At 40.1% G+C, this 25,081-nt stretch overlaps 1 protein-coding gene and 1 long non-coding RNA gene across 3 annotated transcripts in view; one reads left to right on the top strand and one right to left on the bottom strand.

Annotated features, from left to right (window-relative positions):
• Positions 1 to 429: 429 nt before the first annotated feature.
• The window catches only part of LOC140199327 (caspase-8-like), a 60,884-nt gene continuing 36,232 nt past the window's right edge, over positions 430 to 25,081 (bottom strand). For both annotated transcript variants that reach the window (XM_072261177.1, XM_072261178.1), the window contains exons 6-11: positions 18,429 to 18,492; positions 12,864 to 12,959; positions 10,535 to 10,650; positions 5,592 to 5,706; positions 2,240 to 2,720; positions 430 to 1,217 (exon numbers count right to left, since the gene is read on the bottom strand). In XM_072261177.1, coding sequence (XP_072117278.1) covers positions 1,076 to 1,217; positions 2,240 to 2,720; positions 5,592 to 5,706; positions 10,535 to 10,650; positions 12,864 to 12,959; positions 18,429 to 18,492 — 1,014 coding nt within the window. In that variant the 3' untranslated portion in view covers positions 430 to 1,075. The remainder of the gene's footprint in view (positions 1,218 to 2,239; positions 2,721 to 5,591; positions 5,707 to 10,534; positions 10,651 to 12,863; positions 12,960 to 18,428; positions 18,493 to 25,081) is intronic.
• On the top strand, positions 3,889 to 6,814 carry LOC140199330 (uncharacterized). The gene is made up of 3 exons (XR_011886401.1): positions 3,889 to 3,972; positions 5,778 to 5,940; positions 6,043 to 6,814. It is a non-coding gene; the product is annotated as an uncharacterized lncRNA (long non-coding RNA).

Below are 25,081 nucleotides of genomic sequence, written 5' to 3'. Positions count from 1 at the left end.
GTGAACGCAGCAGGCCAGGCAGCATCTATAGGAAGAAGTACAGTCGGCGTTCCGGGCCGAGACTCTTCGGCAGGATTAACTGAAAGAGATCGTGAGAGATTTGAAACTGGGAGTGGGAGGGGAGATCCGAAATGATAGGAGAAGATAGGAGGGGAAAGGATGAAGCTAAGAGCTGGAAAGTTGATTGGCAAAAGGGATACAGAGTTGGGGAAGGGGTAGGATCATGGGACGGGAGGCCTAGGGAGAAAAGGAGGGGAGCCCAGAGGAAGATGGAGAGCAGGCAAGGAGTGATTGTGAGAGGGACAGAGAGAGAAGGAAAAAAAGGGGGGAATAAAAATAAATAAGGAATGGGGTAAGAAGGGGAGAGGGGCATTAACGGAAGTTAAATCAATGTCCATGCCATCAGGTTGGAGGCTACCCAGATGGAATATGTTCCTCCAACCTGAGTGTGGCTTCACTTTGACAGTAGATTCCCAGACTCTGTACATCTAGGGTAGATATGACTTGGGTCCTGCCAACCCTGTGAGGTTGGGATGTCTTACCCACATGAACCCCATTTTGTGTGAATACTGTGTAACTTACTGCTCCCATGCAATCACCCGGCGGCAAGAAATAACAGACCATACACAGCATACAATCATAGAGAAAATATACTTATGAATGTTAATTTACTGAACAGTTATTAAAGAAAACAAAAAAAGGGCCTGTCATGATTTAAAAAGTCAAATGTGCACAGGTTGGAGCTTAAACCTTCGAAAAACCTTTGTGTCCAGTGTAGTCATAGTGCCAATTCCTATTCACCAAAATCCGTGGTAGAACTCTTCGAAATGCCAACAGATAGAATTAAAGGAACATTGTAGTTGATTAAACTTCGTTCATAAACTCCAGTCTTTTGTAAAAATCGCACTGTTGTGAATTAACTCTCACTTGCTCAAAGCCATTGACTTTGAACAGATACATTAAAGTGAACTGTTTATTCTTTGCATCGCACAATTCTTTGATAATCCTTTATTCAGCTATAACTTTTTAATTGTTTATTGTCTTAATTAAAAATATTTTTATGAGCCAAGTTGAATCAGTTGTTTTTCCTGAGAGATGGCAAAATTACAAGCTTCTTGGATAGGGTGAATCGTGGCTCTGGGATTTGCTTGATATTTGGATGTTTCTCGCTCACTCTTCGATTTACTTCAGTCAGAATTGAAAGCAGGTCATACTTTCTGTGAAGACAAAAAGTGCAAAATAACCTCAGTTATTTATTAGGCACACCTATACACCCACCCATTAATACAAATATCTAAACAGAAAATCATGTGGCACCAACTCAATGCATAATGGCATGGAGACATGGTCAAGAGATTCAGTTGTTGTTTAGATCAAACATCAGAATGGGGAAGAAATGTGATCTGAATATGACTTTAACCATGGAATGTTAGTGCCAGATAGGGTGGTTTGAATTTCTCAGCAGCTGCTGATCTCCTAGGATTTTTATATACAATCTCTATAGTTTACAGAGAATGGTGTGAAAAACCAAAAAAAAAAATCCAATGAGCGGGAGTTTTATTAACACCTCGTTAATGAAAGAAAGACCAGACTGACAAAAAGGAAACAATGACTAAATAACCACATGTTACAACAGTAGTGAGCAGAAGTGCATCTCTGAATGCACAACACGTCAATGGGCTAAACAACAGCAGAAGACCACAAACTTACACACAGTAGCTACTTTATTAAGAGGAAGTACCACTGAGTGTATGTTGTAAGGCGAGTGAATATACTTGTGAGTTGTGAATGTTCTACTGGCTTGTGTTCTGAACCAATGGATTGTTATATTTTAATCAATTAGAAAGTATGGATCCAAAGCAAAATGCTGTAGGTGCTGAAAATCTGAAATAAAATCAGAATAATAGGTAAATACTCAGCAGGTCGGGGAACATCCTCATGGAAAGAATGCTTCATGGCACTCTAAGTCCTAGAATCTGCAATAACTTTTGGCCAGCTTTATGTCAAATAAAGCAGCAAGCCTGACAGCAAATGAAAAGGATGCTGCTGACCGACCTTGTGCCAAGCTAGGATAAGATGCTTCAATTAAAAAATAAAGCATTTCATCCTAGCTTGTTTCACCCAGAATATTTCAGCTCATAGATTAATAATGGCCTCTTCGCCAAAGCAGATAATATTGAGTCTCAAAATCGAGTCCATAACTTAAGCAATGGGGAAAAAATAATACCGGAATACTCACTTGACACAATATTCTTTTAAACAGTCACACAGAGTTTGAATGAACCAGGTCCCTTCAGCTGTCCTATATGAAAAACAATTAGGAACTGTAGACATTGCAATCAAAAAATCCCTGTCCTCAGGGATTGATTGTGGAGACGCATCTGTTTCTAGGTCAGAGTTGCTGCTGACGATGAAGCAAGCTTTTTGCGAACTTTTGCCTTGACAAGCTTGAATGAAGAAGATCTTGGGTTTTTTCAGTAGTGAGGGGCACTGAGAGCCTGAAAATAAGTTTCTCATGTCTGTGATCTGAAGATGTTCTCCATCAATTCCCACAACTACATCCTTCTCACCATGTGAGAGGATGCAACACACAAGACAATCCATTTTGTCATGATCGTATTTACTATATTCTTCCAATTTTTTCAGCATTTCGTCCGCAGTCATGTTATTGAACCTGTGAACTCGAAACCCCAACCATGTAAACACTTCTTCCAGTCTCTCTGTAAAGAAAAAATATAAAACACATCCATAATTCTAGGCAGTCTCTGGAGTAGGTTACATGGCCAAAGGGCCAGTAATGTGCTGTAAATTTCTATGTTCTATGTTCATAATCTTTATTAGAGAATTGGAGTTTTTAACTCCCAATATTTCTACTCCCTTTCTGACCTTCACTAACTCTTTTAGCTTGGTATTCTTCATATTCAAATATATATATATATATTCAAATATATTTATTTGCTATCTGTGTTGGCTCTTAACAGGAAGTACATACACTCAGTGGCCACTTTATTAGGCACACCAGTACACCTGCTCATTAATGCAAGTATCTAATAATGTGGCAGCAACTCAATGCATAAAAGCATGCAGACATGGTCAAGGGGTTCAGTTATTGTTCAGATTAAACATCAGAATGGGGAAGAAATGTGATCTAAGTGACTTTAACCGTGGAATGATTGTTGGTGCCAGGTGGGGTGGTTTGAGTATCTCAGAAACTACTGACCTTCTGGGATTATCCCGCACAACTGTCCCTAGGGTTTACAGAGAAAAATGCAAAAAACCAAAACTATCCAGTGAGCAGCAGTTTTATGGGCAACAACGAATTGTTAATGAGAGGGATCAGAGGAGAATGGCCAGACTGATTCAAGCTGACAGGAAGGTGATAGTAACTCAAATAACCACACATTACAATGGTGGTGTGCAGAAGAGCATCTCTGACTGCACAACATGAGAAACCTTGAAGTGGATGGGCTCCAGCAGCAGAAGACCAGACCTGGTTCCACTCCTGTACCTAATAGAGAGGCCACTGAATGTATAGTGTCTTTTTAAAGAAAAAAGTTAAACCACTTTGTTTTTAACACAACATACAGAAGAATCATCTTGACAAACGCAAGCAATTTTGGGGTAAACTACCAACATTTACTCGTATAAATGCATGCAGGTCTAGGATATCAGACCCAGATGTATGTGAATATGGAAGTTGTAAACCTCATGTTCATGAAAACAAATTTTTGGACACAATCCACTATGAACTCTGTATAGAATCCAGCAGTGAATCAAAAGACACCCTAGTACTTATTCCTTTGCCTTTTTGGAATGCTTCATAAATTGGCATTTAAGTCCTGTGCAAGGCCATTCTAATCTTTGTTGCATTCTCTACTTCAGTTTTCTGCTGCTTATCTTGCTCTTCAACCTGGCAGAAGATCGGCAAGTTGTTGTTTTTAAATTGTGACTTTAGAGCTGCAAGCAAGAGTGGTGAGTCAAGTTTCAAAGTTTTTTACTTGCAGCAGTGTTTTTAATTATTTACTGTATATGTGATTTTATACTTTTCTTGAAAAAATTTCAACTGCTTTAATATTTTTGAAAACGTCTAGATATCATTGACAAATATAAAAGATGGGGAAGGCATTATAGATAATTTATTTGGTAGGGATGAGTTTTCTCTAAAAAGACTGAAACTGAAAATTAGTAAACTAGAAGTGGAAATATCCTAAAATAGATTTGTAGTGGTTTTCTGGGAGATTGGAGTCCACAAATGATTCATTTTTGAAGGTCCTTAGTTTAATTTGTTTATTCTGGATGAAATTAATCACCACTTAAAACTGGGTTAATCAGTCAAAGTCAGAATTAATTATTTAACAGATAGTTTTAGACTAATTTGAAATTGGAATTGTTTTAGTGAGGTACAGTGAACTGTTTTCTTATGTATTGTTCATATAGATAAAATAACTACACAGTGAATTGAAAGGTAAAACAATAGCAGATTGTAGAATAAACACCTACAGAGAAAATACACTGCAAGTAGACAAATAAGGTACAAGATCATACTGACATAGGCAGTGAGGTCAAAAATCCATCTTGTCATACTAGGGAACTCTTACAACAATGGGTAAAAGTTGTCCTTGAGTCTGATGGCATGTGCTTTTAGGCTGTTATATATCTTCAGCCCGATGGGAGAGGGGAGAACAGGGAATGACTGGGGTGGGTGGAGTCATTGATGATGCTGGCTCTTTAATTGAGGCAGTGAGAAGTACAGACAGAGTCCATGGAAAGGAGGCAAGTTTCTGTGATGTGCTGAGCTGTGTCGACAACTCACAGTAGTTTCTAGTGGTCACAGGCAAAGCAGTTGCCATACCAAGCCGTGATGCATCCATAGGATCCTTTTAATGATGAATAAGTAATAATTAATAAAGGTTGACGGGACATGCCAAATTTCTTTGGCGTCTTGATGAAGGGTATCTTGGCCATGGTGTCAACATGGTTGGAGAACAGGTGATGTTGACTCTGAGGAACTTGAAGCTCTCAACCTTCTCAACCACAGCACCATGGTTAAAGACAGGAGCATATGCACTGCACAGGTTCCTGAAGTCAATGACTGACCCTTTTGTTTTGCTGATTCATGGGTTTTTTGGTTAAGGAGCAGAAAGGATTGATGAAAATTGTGCATTTTGTACCTTGTACATGAGGATTTCAAATGGTGCACAGATACAAAATTGGGTAAGGATCAGAAGAAACCAGAGAAAGGAAGTGTCCTTCGGCTGTAATTCCAATGTCTGCAGGTGTCACAAAACTCAGAAATGTGTAAAATCAGTGAGCAGGCAGATGACAAAGTTAAGAAGATATGGACTAATGATGGGTGTAAACTGTTAATTGGTGAAAATGTCCACAAACTTGGAAAGGAAGAATGAGGAGACACCACAGTGCATTTTAAAATTAGAATATAAGTAGAGTAGGAATCTGAATAAAAATAGGATGCTAGAAAATACGCTTAACTCTGCAGGAACCATGTTCACACAAAAACATGACACTAGTTACAGCCTTGCAGTCCCTACCACAAATAGGCAAGAGGTCAATCAGTATGATTTTAAGTTTACCTGCATCACAATCTGTCCCATTTCTATCCGTGTAGTTTATCCCATCAAAATTTTTATTGTTTAATATTAAACAAATTCCAAGTGGTGTACTGTCCATTTTATATTCTTCAATAGGCTGTTGAAACAATTAACTCGATATGAAAAACAATCCAGGCAATCTGACAGCCTTACTCTTTTCAAACCTAGCCTCTCATCCAAGTTAAATTCATCTATTGAGTAATGAAAAGAATCCCATTCCAAGTGAATTTGGCAAGAAAAAAAAACTTATTTGACCAACAATAATTGATGAAAACAAGAAAATCTGCAAACACTCAGCACACCAAGTTAGCATGTGTGGAAACAAATAGAGGTAATATTTTTCTTACTCAAAACATGATCTAGTTTTTCTTTCCACGGTTGCTGTTTGACTGACTGAATACTGATGGCATTTTCTCATTTTCTGTCTTCCAAGAGAGATCCTATTATTGGATATTAATAATATCCAATTGTTATAGGAGCACTTTCATAGGAAAGCAGCATTCATCATCAGGGATGCCCAACACCCAGGTCATGTTGCCTTGTCACTGCTGACATCAGGAAGGTGGTACCGGAGCCTCAGGACCCACACCACCAGGCTCAGGAGCAATTATTACCCCTCAACCATCAGGCTCTTGAACAAGCGGGGTAACTTCATTCAACTTCACTTGCCCCATCACTGAACTGTTTCCGCAACCTATGGACTCACTTTCAAGGACACTTCATCTCATGCTTTTGATGTTTATTGCTTATTTATTATTATTATTATTTCTCTTTCTTTTTGTACTTGCACAGTTTGTTGACTTTTGCACATTGGTTGTTTGTCTGCCCTGTTGGGTGTGGTCTTTCACTGATTCTATTTTGTCTCTTGGATTTACTGTGAATGCCCATAAGAACACGAAACTCAGGTTGTATATGGTGACGTATATGTACTTTGAGAATAAATTTACTTTGAACTTTATTACTTTGAACCTAGAATCTTGTGTACAGGTCTGTCTGGTCTCCCTACCCAAGGATGGATGTACTTGTAACAGAAGAATGCAGCAAAGGTTCCTGAGGGGCAAGCGTAGAGGGCTTGTTGTATGAAGACCGATTTAGCAGATTAAGTATGTAACTCATTACTTTAGGAAACTATGAGGTGATATCTTTAAAATGTATAATATTCTTATAGGGTTTGACAGGGCATAATGGGTGTTTATGTTTCTTCTGCCTGGGATGTACAAAGCCAGGCTTCACAGTCTTAAAACAAGAGATCATCAATTCAAGACAGATATTATAAGAAATGTCTTCATCTAGTGGTGATTACTCTTTAGAATTCTCTGTTCAAGAGGGTCATGAAGTATATTTAAGGCAAAGAATGGTAATTCTTTTGAATTTTAAGGGATATGAGGTCAGTGAAGGAAAGTAGTGCTGAGGTGAGGTAAGACCCCAAGACATAGGAAAAGAATTAGAGCATTCAGCCCTTGAGTCCACTCCACCATTCCATCATGCCTGATTTACTATCCCTATCAACTCCATTCTCCTACCTTCTTCCCATAACTTTTGACGTCCTTACCAGTGAAGTACTTATCAACCTTCACTTTAAATATACTCACTGACTTGGCTTTCACAAGCCTGCTTGTCCGTAGTAATGAATTCCACAAATTCAGAAATTCCTCCTCATCCCTGTTCTAAAAGACATCCTAACCTGAGGCTGTGCCCTCTGATCCTAGACTCTGCCACTACTGGAAACATTCTCTCCAGGTCTACTCTATCTAGGCCTTTCAATGTATAATAGGGTTCAATGAGATCTCCTCTCGTTCTTCCAAACACAGCAAGTACAGATCCAGAGCCTCAAACGCTCCTCATACGTAAATCCTTTCATTCTCAGGATCATTCTCGTGATCCTCCTCTGGGCTCTCTCCTATGCTAGTACTGTATATCCTTTCTTAGATAAAGGTTCCAAAACAGCTCTCAATTCTCCAAATGTGGTCTTCATAATGTCTCTTTGAAGCAGTAGGAATCTCAGGGTCAGACAAGGCGGCACAGGAGCATAGTGGTTAGCATAACGCTTTACAGTACTGTACCAGTGACCCGGGTTCATTTCCCTGTGACCGCATGGGTTTCCTCCGGGTGCTCCGGTTTCCTCCCACAGTCCAAAGACATGCCTGTTGGTAGGTTAATTGGTCATTGTAAATTGTCCTATGATTAGGCTACGATTAAAACAGGGGATTGCTAGGCTTGAAGTGCCAGAAGGGGCTATTCCGCACTGTATCTCAATAAGTAAGTTAAGATTTTTTTGAATGGGGGTGGGCACAAGGGATCAAACGACTTATTCATGCTGCTATTTATGTTCTAGTATTTCTTGCTAAGTGTTAATTGAGCTGACATTTATTCTACACCTTGCATAAATTGACCCAGAGCTAGTCAAGAATGCTGTTAACAGAACTAATAAATGATTTTGACCTCAACTTATAAAGGAATAGATTTAAAGAATTTAACATTGAAAAATCATTGATTAAATTGAACTAGAGTATTGAAACTCAGGAATTTTCAAACTCCTTTCAGTGGATTAAAAATATATAATGCTTGTAATGTTGAAATGCTGCAGCAATTTTACAATTAGCAAGATTGCATGAATCATGGTGAGATAAAGACAAAATCTCGTGAAGAGAGGTTTGTTGAGGGAGGACCATGTTGGATATTGACATTATTCGGAGTGCCACAGGGGCTTTTAAATCTATTTGAGAGTTTATCTGAAAAATTACATCCCTGACTCCAGAGCACTTCCTTGATACAACACTGAAATCATGTGTTCATTTCTAAAGTGCACTTAAATCTAACTGGTGTCACAGGCAAGAGTGCTGTCACTGAGCTACACTGGACACCTTGGACATCATGTATGATTTAGACCACAAGACACAGGAGCAGAGTTGGGCCACTCGGTCCATCGAGTCTGCTCTGCCATTCCATCATGGATGATTTATTATCTCTCTCAAATTCATTCTCCTGCCTTCTCCCTGTAACCTTTGATACCCTTACTAATCAAGAACCTATCAACCTTCACTTTTAGGTATACCCAATGACTTGACCTCCATAGCCGTCTGTGGCAATGAATTCCAGACTCACCACCCTTTGGCTGAGGGTATTCCTTCTTACCTCTTTTCTAAAGGGACATCCTTCTATTCTGAGGCTGTGCCCTCTGGTCCACTATAGGAAACATCCTATTCATCTCTACTCTATCTAGGCCTTTCAGTATTCAATAAGTTTCAATGAATCTCCTTCTTTCAGCACACTTAGGCTAGCAAGACTAAAAATGACCCTAAACTCCTTCTTTTAGTTGTTACCTACTCATCAAAACAGGATGATGTGCTTGCTGCCTTTCATTGCATTCAATTAGCCATGTAGTTTGCCACTTTAGCCAAGGCACAAGAGGGAGGGATGTATTCGGAATCATACTCCCGTAAGCTATAAAGGATGAAAATTATCAGACAATGTGCACAAAACAAAGGTGAACCTTGGAGATCTACACTGAATCTGATCTTGTATCAAACCTCCCAAGTGTAGCTTCTGTTTGCAGGATACAGACTGTACATCCTCTCCAATGATCTATGCTTTTTGCCTAAACCTTAAAAAAAAACCCGGTGCAGTTTGGCCAAAGCCAATGTTCGGGATTGCCCAGGTGAGTCTGAAGTACTCTTGGAATTTCAACTACTTGAATGTGCACAATGCATACACAGAACACGGATAACTTTTCTGATGGACATCTACATTTTGCCATTGTATCTATCGGACTGTTGGCTTGATTGGTGATCTAGAGGCAAATGAGAAGAATCCCAATATCCAGGAGAACATTCCATGCATTTCAGAAGGAAAATAGATCATCAATATTTGACAAGTCTTTTAGAGTTTTTTGAAGAGGTAACCGAAGGAGTATATGAAGGTAGAGCAGTGGATCTTGTCCGTTTGGATTTCAATAAGGCCCTTGACAAGGTCCCACATGGTAGGCAGGTCTGGAAGGTTAGGTCCCATAGAATCCAGGTAGAGCTAGATAGAAAGTAGGAGAATGAGGGGTGACTTTCAAGAAAAACTATGAGAGGTGAACAGTAACACCTTTCCCCAGGTGAAGAGAATCCAAAAGTAGGGGGCATAGGTTTAAAACAAGAGGGGAAAGATTACTGTATATATAATTGGCTGCCAGAGGAAGTGGTTGAGGCAAGTTCAAAAGTATCATTTAAGAAGCACTTGGTTAGGTACATGAAAGGTTGGAGATCTGGAGGGATAATCGCAGAACGCAGGAAACTTGGGACCAGCTGGATGAACAACATGGTTGGCATGGGCTAGTTGAGCCAGATCTGTGTTACATTGCTCCATGATTCTATTTCTAAAGCATAAAAGCTACAAATAATGGAAATCCAAAATGAAATGACAGAATGGTGGAAATAATGAGTAAATGAGTTAACATCTGTGCAGAGGAATGCAGCACTCCTACACGTGCTACCCAATCTGCAGAATATCCCTTGCATTCCCGGTTTCTACTTCAGACTGAGTGAACGCCTTGTCCTGTTCTAATGCAGAACTGCTTTCCGCAGGAACTGGATTACCATAGCAGCCAGAGCCTCCACTGTCAAAACTTTTACCTTGAAGCCAGTTATGTGCAAAAGGGGCCTTCTTTGAAGAGCAGCGCAGCAACAATAACACGTTTTTTAAAAATTACTATGCCTTTTTATACTGTCTTGTAACAACAGACTCGTGCTGGGTATGGTTGCAGAGATGCCAACCTACCCACCATACCCACTTCACTCATCATTCTTCATTTTGCCTCGCAACTGCATATCAACCCCCTCCCAATGAAACTGAACATACATCTCATCACAAATCATCAACTAAATTATTAGAGAGGCTTAGTATAAATAGAAGTGCTTTTGATAAACTTTCATGTTGTTTACCTTGGTCTTACCAACTTCTAGGTTTTGTTGACCTGCCACGCTGTTTGGAATCTTTCGTAAAGGAGAACTGGGAAGAGAGCCAGGCACTGCTTCAAGTGAGAAGGATGTTGAGGTTTCTAATGAGTGAAGGAGAGGGAAGAAAACAGTGTGTGACACAAAAGAACATGAGGTTACCCATAACAATAAACACAGGAGGTTCTGCAGGTGCTGGAAATCCAGAGTAACACACACAAAATACTGGAGGAACTCAGCAGGTCAGGCAGCAGCTATGGAGAGGAATAACGAGTCAATATTTCAGGCTGAGACCCTTCTTCGGGATTGGAAAAGAAGGAGGAAGACACTACAACAAAAACGTAGGCGGCGGGGTGGGGGAAGGAGCACAAGCTGGAAGTTGATAGGCAAAACCAAGTGAGGAGGAAGGTAGGTGGTTGGGGGGGGGGAAATGAAGTATGAAGCTGGAAGATGATGGGTGGAAAAGTTAGAGAGGTGGAGAAGAAGGAGAGCCGACAGTGGGATAAAGGGAGGGAGGAGAGGTAATAACTAAGTGAGGAGAAGGGGTAAGAGGAGAGTCAGAATGAGGAATGGAAAAAAAGAGAAAGCAGAGGAGGAAAAAATTACTGTAAATTATACAAATAACTATGATAGATTTCAAATGGTATGGAGAGCATAGTGTGGAGTTTTGAAAACATTTATCTGTGAGCTTCCAATCGGAACCTCCCTATCCAGGTACAGCATAAACGAGGTTCAGCAGAAAGCTCAAATTAGAACAGAAAATGCTGGAAAACCTCAGTAGGTGAGGCATCATTTGCAAATGAAAATAATGAACCCCTGCAGATTGCCTGAAACCTGATACAAAAACTGAGAATGCCTCTACACTGGCTCAATTTCTACACCCAGAACAGATAAAGCTCCCTCACTATTGACCTATCATAGGCAACGGGGTTGGCATAGCATAGGTTAGACAGGTAAAGCATGGATTAGACACAAACAAAAAATATTCTCAGCACTGCATTCCTGTAGATGTTAGTCAGGAAGCATTGCAAGTGCCACCATCTTCAGCTGCTTCCACAATGACCTTAACTCCATTATGAAATCGGAAGAGGGATTTCACTAGTGAATGCAGTGTTCAGTTCCATATGTAATTCCGCAGTTAACAAATTGGTCAATGGCTACATGTACATGATCTATGCATTAGGGTTGACTTCCAACCAGAAAAACATCCATTTATCCCAATTCTCTGCCTTCTATCGGTTAACTAATCCTCTATTCTTACTAATACACTATTCCAACTCCACAAATCCTTACATTATGGATAAGTCTTTCAAGTGGCACTTTATCAAACACTTTCTGGAAATCCAAGTATATAACATCCACTTGCTTTCCACAATCCACTGTGCTCACCAAATCCTCAAAGAAATCCAGTAAGTTGGTCAAACAGGATTTGCCCTTCATGAATCCATGCCGTGTCTGCATCATGGAACCACTACTATCCAGAAGTTTTTCACCCTTTCTTACTTTAGTAATAGCTTCGAGCATTTTTCAGATTACAAACATTAACTTGCCTATAGTTACCTGCCTTTTTCCCACATCCTTTTTTTTTTACACAATGGTGTGACATTTGTTGTCTTCCAAATCACAAGAGACTTCCCAGAGTCCAGATAACCTGCTGTATTTTCTACCATTTCTTTCAGGACCCTGAGATGCATCCCACCAGGATCAGGGGATGGGTCTACGTCTAGGCCCACTGATTTGATCGCCACTACCTCTTTACTGACAGAGATGTATCCAGGTCCTCACCTCCCATTGCATCCATAGCAACTCTCTTTGGCATGTTAGATGTGTCCTTCACTGTGAAGACTGTTAGTCATTCAAGGCCTCAGCTATTTCCACATTACCCAATATTAATTTCCATCTTCTCATCTTACAAGGGACCTACAGTACATTCACTTCACCTGTCATTTTCTACTTTAAATAATTATAAAAAACTTTTAATATCTGATCTTATATTTTGTTCTAGCTTACTTTCATAGTCCATCTTTCCTTTCTTCATTGTTTGCATAGTGGGTCTTTGTTGCTTTTTAAAATATTCCCAAACTTCCAGTTTCCAACTACTCTTGGTGACTTTATGTCCTGATATCCTGAAATGTTAATTCTGTTTCTCTTTCTACAGAAGATGCTGATTTCAGCATTTATTTTTATTTCAGATTTCCAACATCTGCAGTTTTTGATTTTTTTTTAAAGTTCATTTTTCGCCAGCATTGTTCTGTAGCTTGGTGAGATTTGAACAGAGAATGTAGAAAAGAAATGGGGAAATAACACACTAAAATACCTTGAATTATCCAAGATTTCTGTTCAGTTCTACCTTGTGAAGATTCCATACTTATTGCTCTTGTACCTTGCACCAGATGTTCAATGCTACTGGATTCTGAAAAAAAGCAGTAAAAAGTGTTTTTAAAATCCATTCTCAAGATCTGAATATAACAGGCATGATTAGAATTTATTGCTCTTAAAAATGTAGTGACCCACTGTATATACACTTAGGTTCACCTATATGCCTGCATGCCTATGCAAATACCTTATCAGCCAATCATGTGGCAGCAGCTCAGTGCATAAAAGCATGCAGACATCATCAGACTGAACATTAGAATCGGGAAGAAATGTGATTGAAGTGACTTTGACTGTTGGTGCCAGATGGGGTGGTTTGAGTATCTCAGAAACTGTTGACCTCCTTTAGATTTTCACACACAACATTCTCTAGAGTTTACAGAGAATGGTGCGATTAAACAAAAAAAAATCCAGTGAGTAGCATTTCTGTGGGCGAAAATACTTTGTTAATGAGAGAAGTCAGAGGAGAATGCCAGACTGCTTCAAGCTGACTGGAAGGCAACAGTACCTCAAATAACCACCTGTTACAACAGCAGTGTGCAGAAGAGCAACTGAATGCACATATGTCAAATCTTGAAGTGGATGGGCTACAGCAGTGGAAGACCACAAACATGCACCCAGTGGCCACTTTACATGGTACCTTCTGTACCTAATATGCTGTTTGACCCAGTTGTGAAATATTTCCATTTCATTCTGGTATGTGATTTGGAGAAGTTCAAATTAAGAGGTGATTGCTACCTTTGTCATGTTAGACAGAAGTGGTCATGAATAGGTAGGGGTGCGATCAAAGAAGTGTTGCTGGTTCGCTGTTGTAAATTTTGAAGATAGTATGCTACAAGATTTACACTTTGTAGGTGAATGCCGATAAAACCCAAAGATCCAGTGATCTTTATCCCAGAGTTTTGAAAGAGGTGGTGGCAGAGATGATGAATGCTTTGCTTACTATCTTTCAAAGTTCTACATATTCTGCAATTGTTCCCTTGGATTGGAGGGCAGGAAATTTGGCCCCTCCATTTATGAAAGGAAACAGAGAGGTAAGTACCAACCTGTTAGCTGACTGTTAATGATAGGCAAAGTACTGGAATCTACATTGAAGAATGTAATATCAGACCACCGGAGAGGAATAATAGGATTGAGTGGGATAAGCATCCAGAAAAAGGAAGTTATGTTGCAGAATGTTGTAAACTCAGCCAGCTCCATCATGGGCACTAGCCTCCCCAGCATCCAGGATACCTTCAAAAGGTGATGCCTCAATAAGGCATCATTAAAGACCCCCTTTGCCCAGGACATGCCCTTTTTTCATTTCTACCATCAAAGATATGGTACAGAGCCTGAAGTCACACACTCAACATTTCAGGAACAGCTTCTTCCCCTCTACCATCAGATTTCTGAATGGACAATGAGCCCATGAACACTACCTCAGTATTTTTCCCTCTCTTTTTGTGCTACTTACTTTATTTAATTTTCTAATATATACTTACTGTAATTTATAGTTTTTATTATGTATTGCAATGTACTGCTGCAGCAAAACAACAAATTTCATGACATATGCCAGTGATATTATTCTGAATACTTTTCTTTTTAACTTCTTTGATGATACAACCAACAGAATAGGTAAATGCAGTGCATTTTGATTTTCAGAAATCTTTCAATAAAATCTCAGACGTGAAGTTTGTCAACTGGGTTACAGCTTATAGAATTCAGGGTACTATACTGGCATAGACTGAGAATTAGTTAACAGATATAAAGGAGAGAGTAGGAGACACCTCTTTCTCCCTTATTAGAGAGAGAGCCTGTGGTATGTCGAATACCGGGTGAACAAGTAGTCTTTGGGGTACTGCAAGGCTGTGTCTTTGCTGTTGCTTTGCTCTCACTTGAGTGCTCGGTGGAGGGTGCCGATGTTTTTGTTTGCTGGTGGGGGAGGGGGATTGTTGCTTGCTGCCACTTATGTGTGGGAGGGAGGGGAGCTGGGGGGGATTTGGGTTCTAACTTAACTGTCATTCGTTCTTTGGGGGCACTCGTCTGATTTTGTGGATGGTTGCAAAGAAAAAGCATTTCAGGATGTATATTGTATACATTTCTCTGACATTAAATGTACCCTTGAAACCTTTGAATAAATGGGTCTTTCTCAGGTTAGCAGGCTCTGACTAGTAGGATGTCAAACCATAGTGCACAGGTTCCAGCAATTGACTGACTACGGAATATTAATAACATAGTCGAAATGATCAACTAGCACGTTTCCAAGTTTACAGATGATAGAAAACTAGATGAAATTACCATGAATTCCATGCTGTTATGTTCTATGCCACAGCCAATGAAGGACACACATTACCTCTACCTAATTTGTGCTTTGCCACTTGACTCTGGACCTCATCAAAGAACTGAGGTGAGGTGAGGTGAGGTGAGGATGATGGCCTCTTACATCAAGGCAGCATTAGACCTGACCTGAGAGTGACATCAGTCCCAACCTTGGGTACATCCGCATGGCGTTTAGATATTCATCCTGTCATCATGCGGGTTTCTGATGCTTCAGTTTCTCCCCACATTCCAAAGACATTCAGATTCAAAGGCAAATTCCCACTGCAAAGTGCCATTAATCTAGGCATGCGGTATAATCTGGGAATGACTTTTATGCTCACTTTGACCCTAAAAACCTGGAGGCACCTTCACAAACTCCCACTGATGATTTGCATCATCAGTCTCTGAGGCCAACAAGAGAGCATCCTTCAGGAGGGTGAACCCACAGAAAGTATCCAGCCCAGATGGGGTACTTGGCTGAGTACTGAAGACCTGGTCTAATCAGCTGGCTGGAGTGTTCACTGATTTATTTAATAACATTTTGCTTCGCAGTCTGAGATACTCACCTGCTTCAAGCAGGCTTCAGTTACACTGGTGCCTAAGAAGAATGTGGCAACTTGCCTGAATGCTTATCGTCCAGTTGTACTTATATCCACTGTGATAAAGTGCTTTGAGAGGTTGGTGATGAAACATATCAATGCCTGAGAAGTGACTTGAATCTGCTGTAATTCGCCAAGAGATCAACAACAAATGCCATTTCATTAGCTCTTCACTCAGCCCTAGAACATCTGGACATATATCAGGATGCTCTTCATTGACTTCAGCTTGGCATTCAATACTATCATCCCCTCAAATCTAATCAATAAGCTCCAAGACCTAGTCCTCAGTACTTCCCTGTGCAACTGGATCCTCGATTTCCTCTCTTGCAGACCCCGATTCAGATTGTCAACAACATCTCTTCCAAAATCATCATCAGCACAAGCTTACCCCTTGCTCTGCTTGCTTCTTAGTTATGACTGTGAGGCTAAGCACACCTGCAATGCCATATTGAAGTTTGCTAACCAATACCACTGACGCTGGCTGAATCAAAGATGGTGACATATCAGCATACAGTTGGGAGACTGAAAATTCAACTCAGTGGTGCCACAACAACAGCCTCTCACTCAATGTCAGCAGGACCAAGGAGCTAATTATTGACTTCAGGAGAAGGAAACCAGAGGCCCATGAGCCAGTCCTCATCTGGGCTTAGCATGTAAGTGTAATTACAAAGAAAGCATGACAGTGTCTCTACTTCCTTAGGAGTTTGCAAAGATTTGGCATGACATCTAAAACTCTGACAAACTTCTATAGACGTGCAGTGGAGAGAATATTATCTGGTTGCTTCACAGCCTGGTATAGAAATACCAAAGCCCAGTCCATCACAGATCAAGTCCTTCCCACCACTGAGCACACCTACATGGAGTGCTGTTGCAGGAAAACTGCATCCATCATCAAGAACCCCCACCATCCAAACCATGCTCTCTTCTCACTGCTGCCATCAGGAAGAGGGTACAAGAGCCTCAGGACTCACACCACCAGGTTCAGGAACAGTTATTACCCCTCAACCATCAGGGTCTTGAACCAGAGGGAATAACTTAACTCAACTTCACTCACCCCAACACTGAACAGTTCCCACACCCTATGGACTCATTTTCAAAGACTCTTCATCTCATGTTCTTGATATTTATTGCTTTTTTTGATTCTTTATATTTACTGTGAATGTCCATAAGAAAATGAATCTCAGGGTGTATATGGTGACATATATACACCTTGATAATAAATTTACTTTGAACTTTGAATATGAGGGAATATAAATGCTGTAGGGTTGGTGCTTGATGGTTTGCTTTTGGGTTCATGGGGTCCAAAGGAGCTGATTTTTGCTGGATAAGTCTATGATTCTAAATCTTTGTTATCTGCCATTTGTACAGTTCAGTTCTTTTTAGTAAGTGAAGCAGCAATACTTAGACAAGAGCTAGTAAATGGCAAATGACATTCATGCCATATCCATACCAGACAGTGGCCATCACCAACAAGGGGCAAAGTAACCACCTGACCATAACTCTCAATGGCATCAACGTTCTCGTGTACCGTACCATCAATATCTTAGGGAACACCAATGACCATTGAATAATATCAAAAACTAAGTCGCATATCAGGTCTCCAACTGAAAGAATGAGTGTTGTACCAAAATCTCTCAAGAAGCCCAACACCATCCAGGACAAAGGTGTCCATTTGCTGGCCTCCCATCCACTACCTGCTACATTCATTCCTTGCACCACCAGTGTATAGTGGGTTATTGTCCAGTACTCATGCAATGCCCAATACTTCTCTTGGAAACCCCCTATCAAGGGAAGCCATAGGAAGTCTGAGTACTGGATAAAGTTATGGGCCAAATGGATCTGTAAATTAAGGCACCTTTGTACAAGAAAGACACGATGCTGCTAATCGAGATGTGAAGAGTATGTGTTTGTGGATTATTTTACGTGTGGATCTCAGGATGGGGTTGAGAGTTGCTGAATATCTTGTTCTGTCTAGTTATGGATGGATCCAAAATCTGAAGGGTGGGATTTAAGTCAGAAACCTTCTGACTTAACTCTGAGCTCGAAGCATTTGTAGAGAGGAGCTATAGATGCTAAAGTCCCAAACCCTAAGCAAAGACATGGAGGGAAACAAAAACCATTAGAAGCAAAAGAGGTAAAAGGGTCACAAAGAAATCCCCTTCAGTAGATTGGCATACTATGTTGGCTCCGGAGACTAGCGGGCTGCCACCAGCACAACCCTCAGGCGGTGTTGGTCATTGATGCAAATGATGCATTTTACTGCATATTCTAATGTTTTGATGCAGATGTGATAAATAAAACTACACTTCAATCTTTTAAAATGTTAAGAATACCAACAGGTCAGGTAGCAACTTTTGAGAGAGAGAGTTTACGTTTCAGCTCAACAACTTTCACCAGGGAATAAAAACTAGCTTCCCTAATCCTTATTATGATTTCTGTAGAAAGTGCAGACTGGAATTAATATGTGTTCAGAGCTCCTCTCCACAGTTCACATTCTAGTTTCAGGTATGGATTGCCGTTTGGACTTGATTCAATTGATGTACGTTTATGTAGTGCAAAAGGAGAGGAAAGATGACTGAAGTGAATAAGAAATCTCTTTGCAGCTCACTCACCCTGCCCTGCAGAAGAACATTCTGCTCCCTGGAAGTTCGTACTTTCTGCCGTTGGGTCACTCACCTATGAAATATAAAGAACAATTCCATGATATGTTTTTGTATTTTATCTTTTCCTCCTCTCCAAGGCTCAGTCCACGGAATAAGTCTACATAGTAACTATTTCATCACGGACACAACACTCCTGTATTGGCATTACTGGATGGTAATTTTCTCTCTAATGCATCCATACCCATTCCCAGGTATTCCTCAGGATTATTTCCAGTCATATTCCATTAAGTGACCAGTGAGTACCAGAGAGACTGGCCTCCATGCAGTTAGACCAGCTTTATGCTATCTTTCAGTGTAGTTTCTTTTGCACTATAGTGCTGATTTATTTCTAAAACTTTTTAAAAAGTTGATTTCATTTAATTGATAAACTTCAATAGCTTGCATAATACCCCAGGGTGCTTTCTTCAGTTGCCTGATGATGTAACTGCAGTCTTTGGCCAGGAGCAGATGTCATCAGGTGCTTCAACTCCTAACCACTACATTCTCCAGTTGGTGGCCAAGTCACTGCCCATCTGCTCCTGTCTTCCAATTCAACTCCTCTCGCCTGCTCCATATCCAGCGAGAGGCTCTTTCTGCTTCCTCCCCCATCCTGCGAGCTGCTTGGTTCTTGTTCCTTTCATCAAGGCCCAGCGCAGACAGTGAACTCCACGCTGACCATGCCAGGAACCCTCTACAGCCGATCTCCACGGGGAATAGCCACGTCTACCATCCTTTGTTCCTGCACTCATGGACAAAGGACTGGTAATTCAGGGCCTTCCTCTGGTGAGCCTCCTCGCATCCTTCCTCCCATGGTACTGAGAGTTCCACCAGGGTGATTTTCTTGCCTTCAGTGGACCATGGTACGATGTCCGGTTGAAGTGTGATTTGCACCACCTCCGGAAACTGCAACCCCCCCCCAATCGATTGTCATCTCCCATGATTTGGCAGTTTGCAGCAGATTGGACTTAGAATAGAAATTTAGAGATTAAGCTCACAGTACATGCAAATTATCTGTAGTTTGGTGACCAGCCATCCAAATTACATTTTGATTTATTTGAATACAGATTTCTCCTCTGCAGATGTAGTTAATTGTAGTTTATTAACTGTAGCACTTTGTATGTCAGGCTCATTGTGCAGAACACCAAAACATAATTGAATCGTGGAAATAAACTAGTTACTAGAGACACATGGTTTATTACAGTAGCGGTCACAAAGAACAGATAAAATTTGAGTAAAACATACGGAAATAGCAGCCAATTACGTAGGAGGTCAAGGTAATAATCATAATTATTTATGAACTTGAGTATTGTCCTTCAGAAAACCAGAAATGGGGGCAGGAGTACACCATTCAACCTTTGCGCTTACTCCATCTTTTAATACGATCATCACTAATTATCTACTTCAGTAATTTATTTTTCCACAGGGGACTGTATTGGCTCCCTTCCTACTTCAGACTTGAGATTCAACACTGAGTCATGTCATCTGCAGAAATTCTCTGATGCCTCAGCAATAGTTGGGTGTATGAAGGGAGGACGGGAGGATGAATACAGGACCCTGATAAAGGACTTTGTCAAATGGTGCAAGCTGAATCATCTGCAGCTCACCATCAGTAAGACAAAGGAGATGGTGACGGACTTTAGGAGGACTAAGCCTGCACTGCTCCCTGTTACTATTGATGGTGAGGACGTGGGTATGGTGAGGACCTACAAGTACCTGGGGGTGCACCTGGATGACAGACACGAGTGGAGCTCCAACACAGAGGCTGTGTGTAAGAAGGGCAACAGTCACCTCTATTTCCTGAGGAGACTGGTGTCCTGTGGAGTATGCAGGCCTCTCCTTTACATGTTCTACCAGTCTGTTGTCACCAGTACAATCTTCTATGCGGTGGTGTGCTGGGGCAATGGCATCAACACAGGTGATGCCAACAGGCTCAATAAACTGATTAGAAAATCTAGCTCTGTTATAGGATTCAAACTGAACACACTGGAGGATGTGGTACAACAAAGGACCCTATGGAAAACCCTGGCAATTCTGGACAATGTTTCTCACCCTCTGCATGCCACCTTGGTTGAACAGAGGAGCACTTTTAGTGATAGACTAAGACAACTACGCTGGTCCAAAGAGAGCTATATGAGGTCATTCTTACCCTCAGCCATTAGGCTCTATAATGAGCCAGCCTATAGCTGGAGAAGAGATGATCCTCTCCTGTTAGACTGTTTGTGGTAACTTATTTTTTTATTCTTTCTACTTCTCTTTTGATATTTACAGTATATCTATGCACTTGTAATGCTATTGTGACACCATAATTTCCTTGGGATTAATAAAGTATCTATCTATCTATCTCCTCACATCCCTTAATTCCTTTAGCATTAACAAAATATATCTTCCCCTTTCTTCAATATATTTAATGACTTGGCCTCCACTACTTGTGTGGTGGAGAATTCTACAGGTTCACCTCTCTCTGGTTCCAAGGCTGTGTACTTGGCCCCTGCTCTACTCGATTTACACTTATGGCTGTGTGGCTAAGCACAGCTCCAATACCATATTTAAATTTGCTGACAACACCACTGCTTTTGGATGAATTAAAGGTGGTGATGAATTAGCATAGAGGAGGGAGATTGAAAATCTGGTTGAGTGGTGCTATACAACAACCTCTCGCTCAGTGGCAGCAAGACCAAGGATCTGATTATTGACTTCAGGAGGAGGAAACCAGAGGTCCATGAGCCAGTCCTGATCAGGAGGATCAGAGGTGGAGAGGATCAGCAACTTTAAATTCCTCAGTGTTATCATTTCAGAGGATTTGCCCTGGGCCCAGCACGTAAGTGTCATTACAAAGAAAGCAGGACAGCACCTCTACTTCCTTGGAATTTTGCAAAGATTAAGTATGACATCTAAAACTTTGATAAACTTCTATAGAAGTGTGGTGGAAAGTATTGAAACATCAATGCCCTTGAATGGAAAATCCTACAAAAAGTAGTGGTTACAGCCCAGCCGATTATGGATAGGTCCTTCCCACCGCTGGGCACTCTACATGGAATGCTGCCACAGGAAAGCAACATCCATCATCAGGGATCCCCACCACACAGGTCATGCTCTCTTCTCGCTGCTGCCTTTAGGAAGAAGATGCAGTAGCCTTAAGACTCACACCAGCGGGTTCAGGGACAGTTACTAACTCCTCAACCATCAGGCTCTTGAACCAGTGAAGATAACCTCATTCAACTTCACTTGCCCCATCATTGAACTATTCCCAGAAGCTATGGATTCACTATCAAGGACTCTTCATCTCATGTTCTTGATATTTATTGCCTATTTGTTTATTATTATGTATTTCCTTTTCTATTTGCACAGTTTGTTGTCTTTTGCACACTGGTTATTTGCCCTGATGGCTGGGTCTTTCATTGATTCTATTATGGTTCATGGATTTACTGAGTATGCCCACAAGAAAACAAATCTCAGGATTGTATATGGTGACATATATGTACTTTGATAAAAAAAAGTTACTTTGAACCAATGCTGTGTTCCTTGTTTTTGGACTCCCTTCCCATTGGGAATATTCTCCTGAATCTGGTCAGTCTGGTCCTCTTAGAATTTTAAGAGATTTTAAGTGATTCTTTCTTCTGAACTTTAACGAATACTGGTGCAGTTGATCAAATCATCATCGGAGATCCTCACCACCCAGGCCATGCTCTTCTCTCACTGCTGCCATCAGGAAGAAGGTACAAGTGCGTCAGGACTTGCACCACCAGGTTCAGGAACAGTTACTAACCCCTCAACCACCAGGCTCTTGAACAAAAGGAGACAACTACACTCATTTAATGACTCTTATCTTGTTAATTCATGTTTGTTATTTATTGCTATTTTCTCATTATCTGCACTTGCACAGTTTGTTTACAGTTCCTGACGTTCATAGTTTACAGATCCTGTTTACAGTTAATTTTACACACTTGGGATTCTGCAGGGAGCGCTCATGGAGTGAGGTCATCTCTCTGGCTTCGCTCCATTCCCGTTATCCTTTTAACCTATGATCTCCTTGATCTAATCAACTTTAAGTACACCAGAAGACTTACTTTATCTCTCTGAATTATCGATTAATTGACTTCCTTTTGTCAATCACAACTTTTGAGCTTAAAGAAATGAGTACGAGATCTAAAACCAAAGATGGGAAAGACGCTGATGGGAACGGAGGAAAGAAGAAAGGTGACTCTAAACCAACGGAATTAACTTACGAAGTTATGGTGAAGTGTTTGGAGGAAATGTTTGAGCAGCATCGGATAAAATTATCTGAAAGTTTAACTGCTCAATTTGAACAACATCGTCAAAGCCTTAATGAAGATTTAAAATCAATCACGGAATCTTTGAAATTCCTGAATGCTGATGTTCAAAAACACGATGCAAAAATTTCTGAGCTGGATACTAAATCTCAGAAGACGGATACAAAAGTTGAGATCTTAGAGAAGAATCTAGCTTCGACTACTAAACAGCTCCAACAACTTAAATCCAAAGTTATTGATCTTGAGAATCGATCGAGAAGACAAAATTTACGTTTAATTGGCCTACCCGAGGATGTTGAGGTTGGAGATCCTGTAATATTCTTTGCTAAACTTTTAAAGGATTCGTTCGGTTCAGTTTTTCCCAACGATCCTCCATTACTCGATCGCGCCCATCGTATACCGTGGGTAAAGTCGGCAGCGGCTGTTTCCAAACCCAGACCAGTTATTCTTCGTTTCCATTATGTTAATGTTAAAGAACAACTTCTCCAGATCGCTCGTTGACAAGGGATGATCAAGTATCACCAGCATTCCTTCAGAATAGTTCAAGACTACAGTCCTGAAGTGATGAAGGAACGACTGACTTTTAAACCTTTAATGTTGGAATGCTATCAAAAAAATCTCAAACCGGCACTACCGTATCCTGCACGACTCAGAATCTCTCTTCCCAATGGAAATCGTCGTGTTTTCCACTCTACAACTGCCGCTCGGAGCTTTTTGGATGATAATTTCCTATCTGATACAGATACCCTCTCTTAATCTGTGTTGGGTGCTTCCAGCACCAATTTTTTTTTCTCTCTGGTGTTTTCCTTCAAAATAAACCTTCTACTACTGTGCGATGAAGGTTTTTTATAAGCTTAAGATTTTTGTTCTTTACTATAGTGATTATTCTATAACTTATATAGAATATTTATCTTCTGTGAATAACATCACTTTCCCTTAGTTAACCTTTTGTTTTAATTTATCCTTTTTTGTTATTACTAATGATCCGATCCGACGGTCATTTGTAGTTATATGCTTCCTATTTTTGATTTTCGCATAATTAAAATGGCGACTTGTCTTTCTTTTTCTATAATTTTTATTTTTTTTTTGGGACGCCATGTTTTTATGCTTCTTCTTCCCATAATCCATTTTTCTTATTTTGGAAGCGTTTTTTTATTTACTCGTTTATAATTAACTAATTATATGCACTGATACTGGTTTCTTTTATTTTATATATTTTAGTAATTTTTACTATGGAGACTAATTTACAATACTGTTTATTTTTCACATATTAGTCTTTGGGAGGTCACTTATCTAACATATATTTTTGGAGTTGCCCCCTGCAGAAATGGGGTTAAAGTTAGTATTAGTTAGCGCTTTTTTCAGCCTTCTCTGGCTCAGTTCGGGTTTCTACTTGAGGTTGGGGGAGGGGGTGGTCTTTTTCTTTTTTAATTTTTTCTATTGGGCTGATTCAGAACTACAAAGATGTCCCCAGTGTCGAGATTTCCAGTTCCTCTCTAATCATGTATTCCTCTTCCGATTTCATGAGCTCACATTATGGTTAACCCCTTACTCACCAAAGGGTTAATTTTTAGTTATGGCTCATTCTATTAATTTTGTCTCTTGGAATACAAATGGTTTAAACCATCCAATAAAACGGAAAAAGATTTTCAAAATATTCCAAAGACTAAATGCTCATATTATCTTTGCTCAAGAGACTCATGTAAGGAAAGAGGACAGTCAACGCTTCTTTAAGTTTTGGAAAAGAAAACAATAACATTCAAATGCTCAAGCCAAAATTAAAGGCGTTTCAATTTTTATTGATCCGTCAATTACATTCATTCATCAAGACATCATTTCAGATCCTAATGGCAGATTTCTGTTAATTACGGGGGTACTTTTTAATAAAAAGGTCGCTATGGTTAATGTTTACGCTCCGAATGTGGATTATCCTGAATTCTTTAAACATTTACTTACTTCCCTTCCTAATTTAAATGAGTATATGTTGATAATGGGCGGTGATTTTAATTTATGTTTGAATCCCATGTTGGATAGATCCACAAGTAGTCCGGCTTTACCGAATAAGTCGGCTACTATTATCAACTCTTTTATGTTGGATGCTGGGATTTCAGAAATTTGGAGATTTCTACATCCAAATGATAAGGAATTCTCCTTTTTTTCACATGTTCACCGTTCTTTTTCTCGAATTGATTATTTCCTGATTGACTCTCGTTTGATTCCATATGTAGTTGATTGTAATTATGACATTATTGCTATTTCAGATCATGCTCCATTGAAACTTTCCATCAAGTTAATGGATACCTTTTGTACTACCAGACAATGGCGATTTAACCCTATTTTGCTTCAAGATCA

This window comes from Mobula birostris, chromosome 6 (assembly GCF_030028105.1).
Source record: "Mobula birostris isolate sMobBir1 chromosome 6, sMobBir1.hap1, whole genome shotgun sequence".
Taxonomy (NCBI): domain Eukaryota; kingdom Metazoa; phylum Chordata; class Chondrichthyes; order Myliobatiformes; family Myliobatidae; genus Mobula; species Mobula birostris.
Note: the sequence above shows the minus strand (reverse complement) of the source record. Positions and strands in the feature narration are given on the sequence as shown.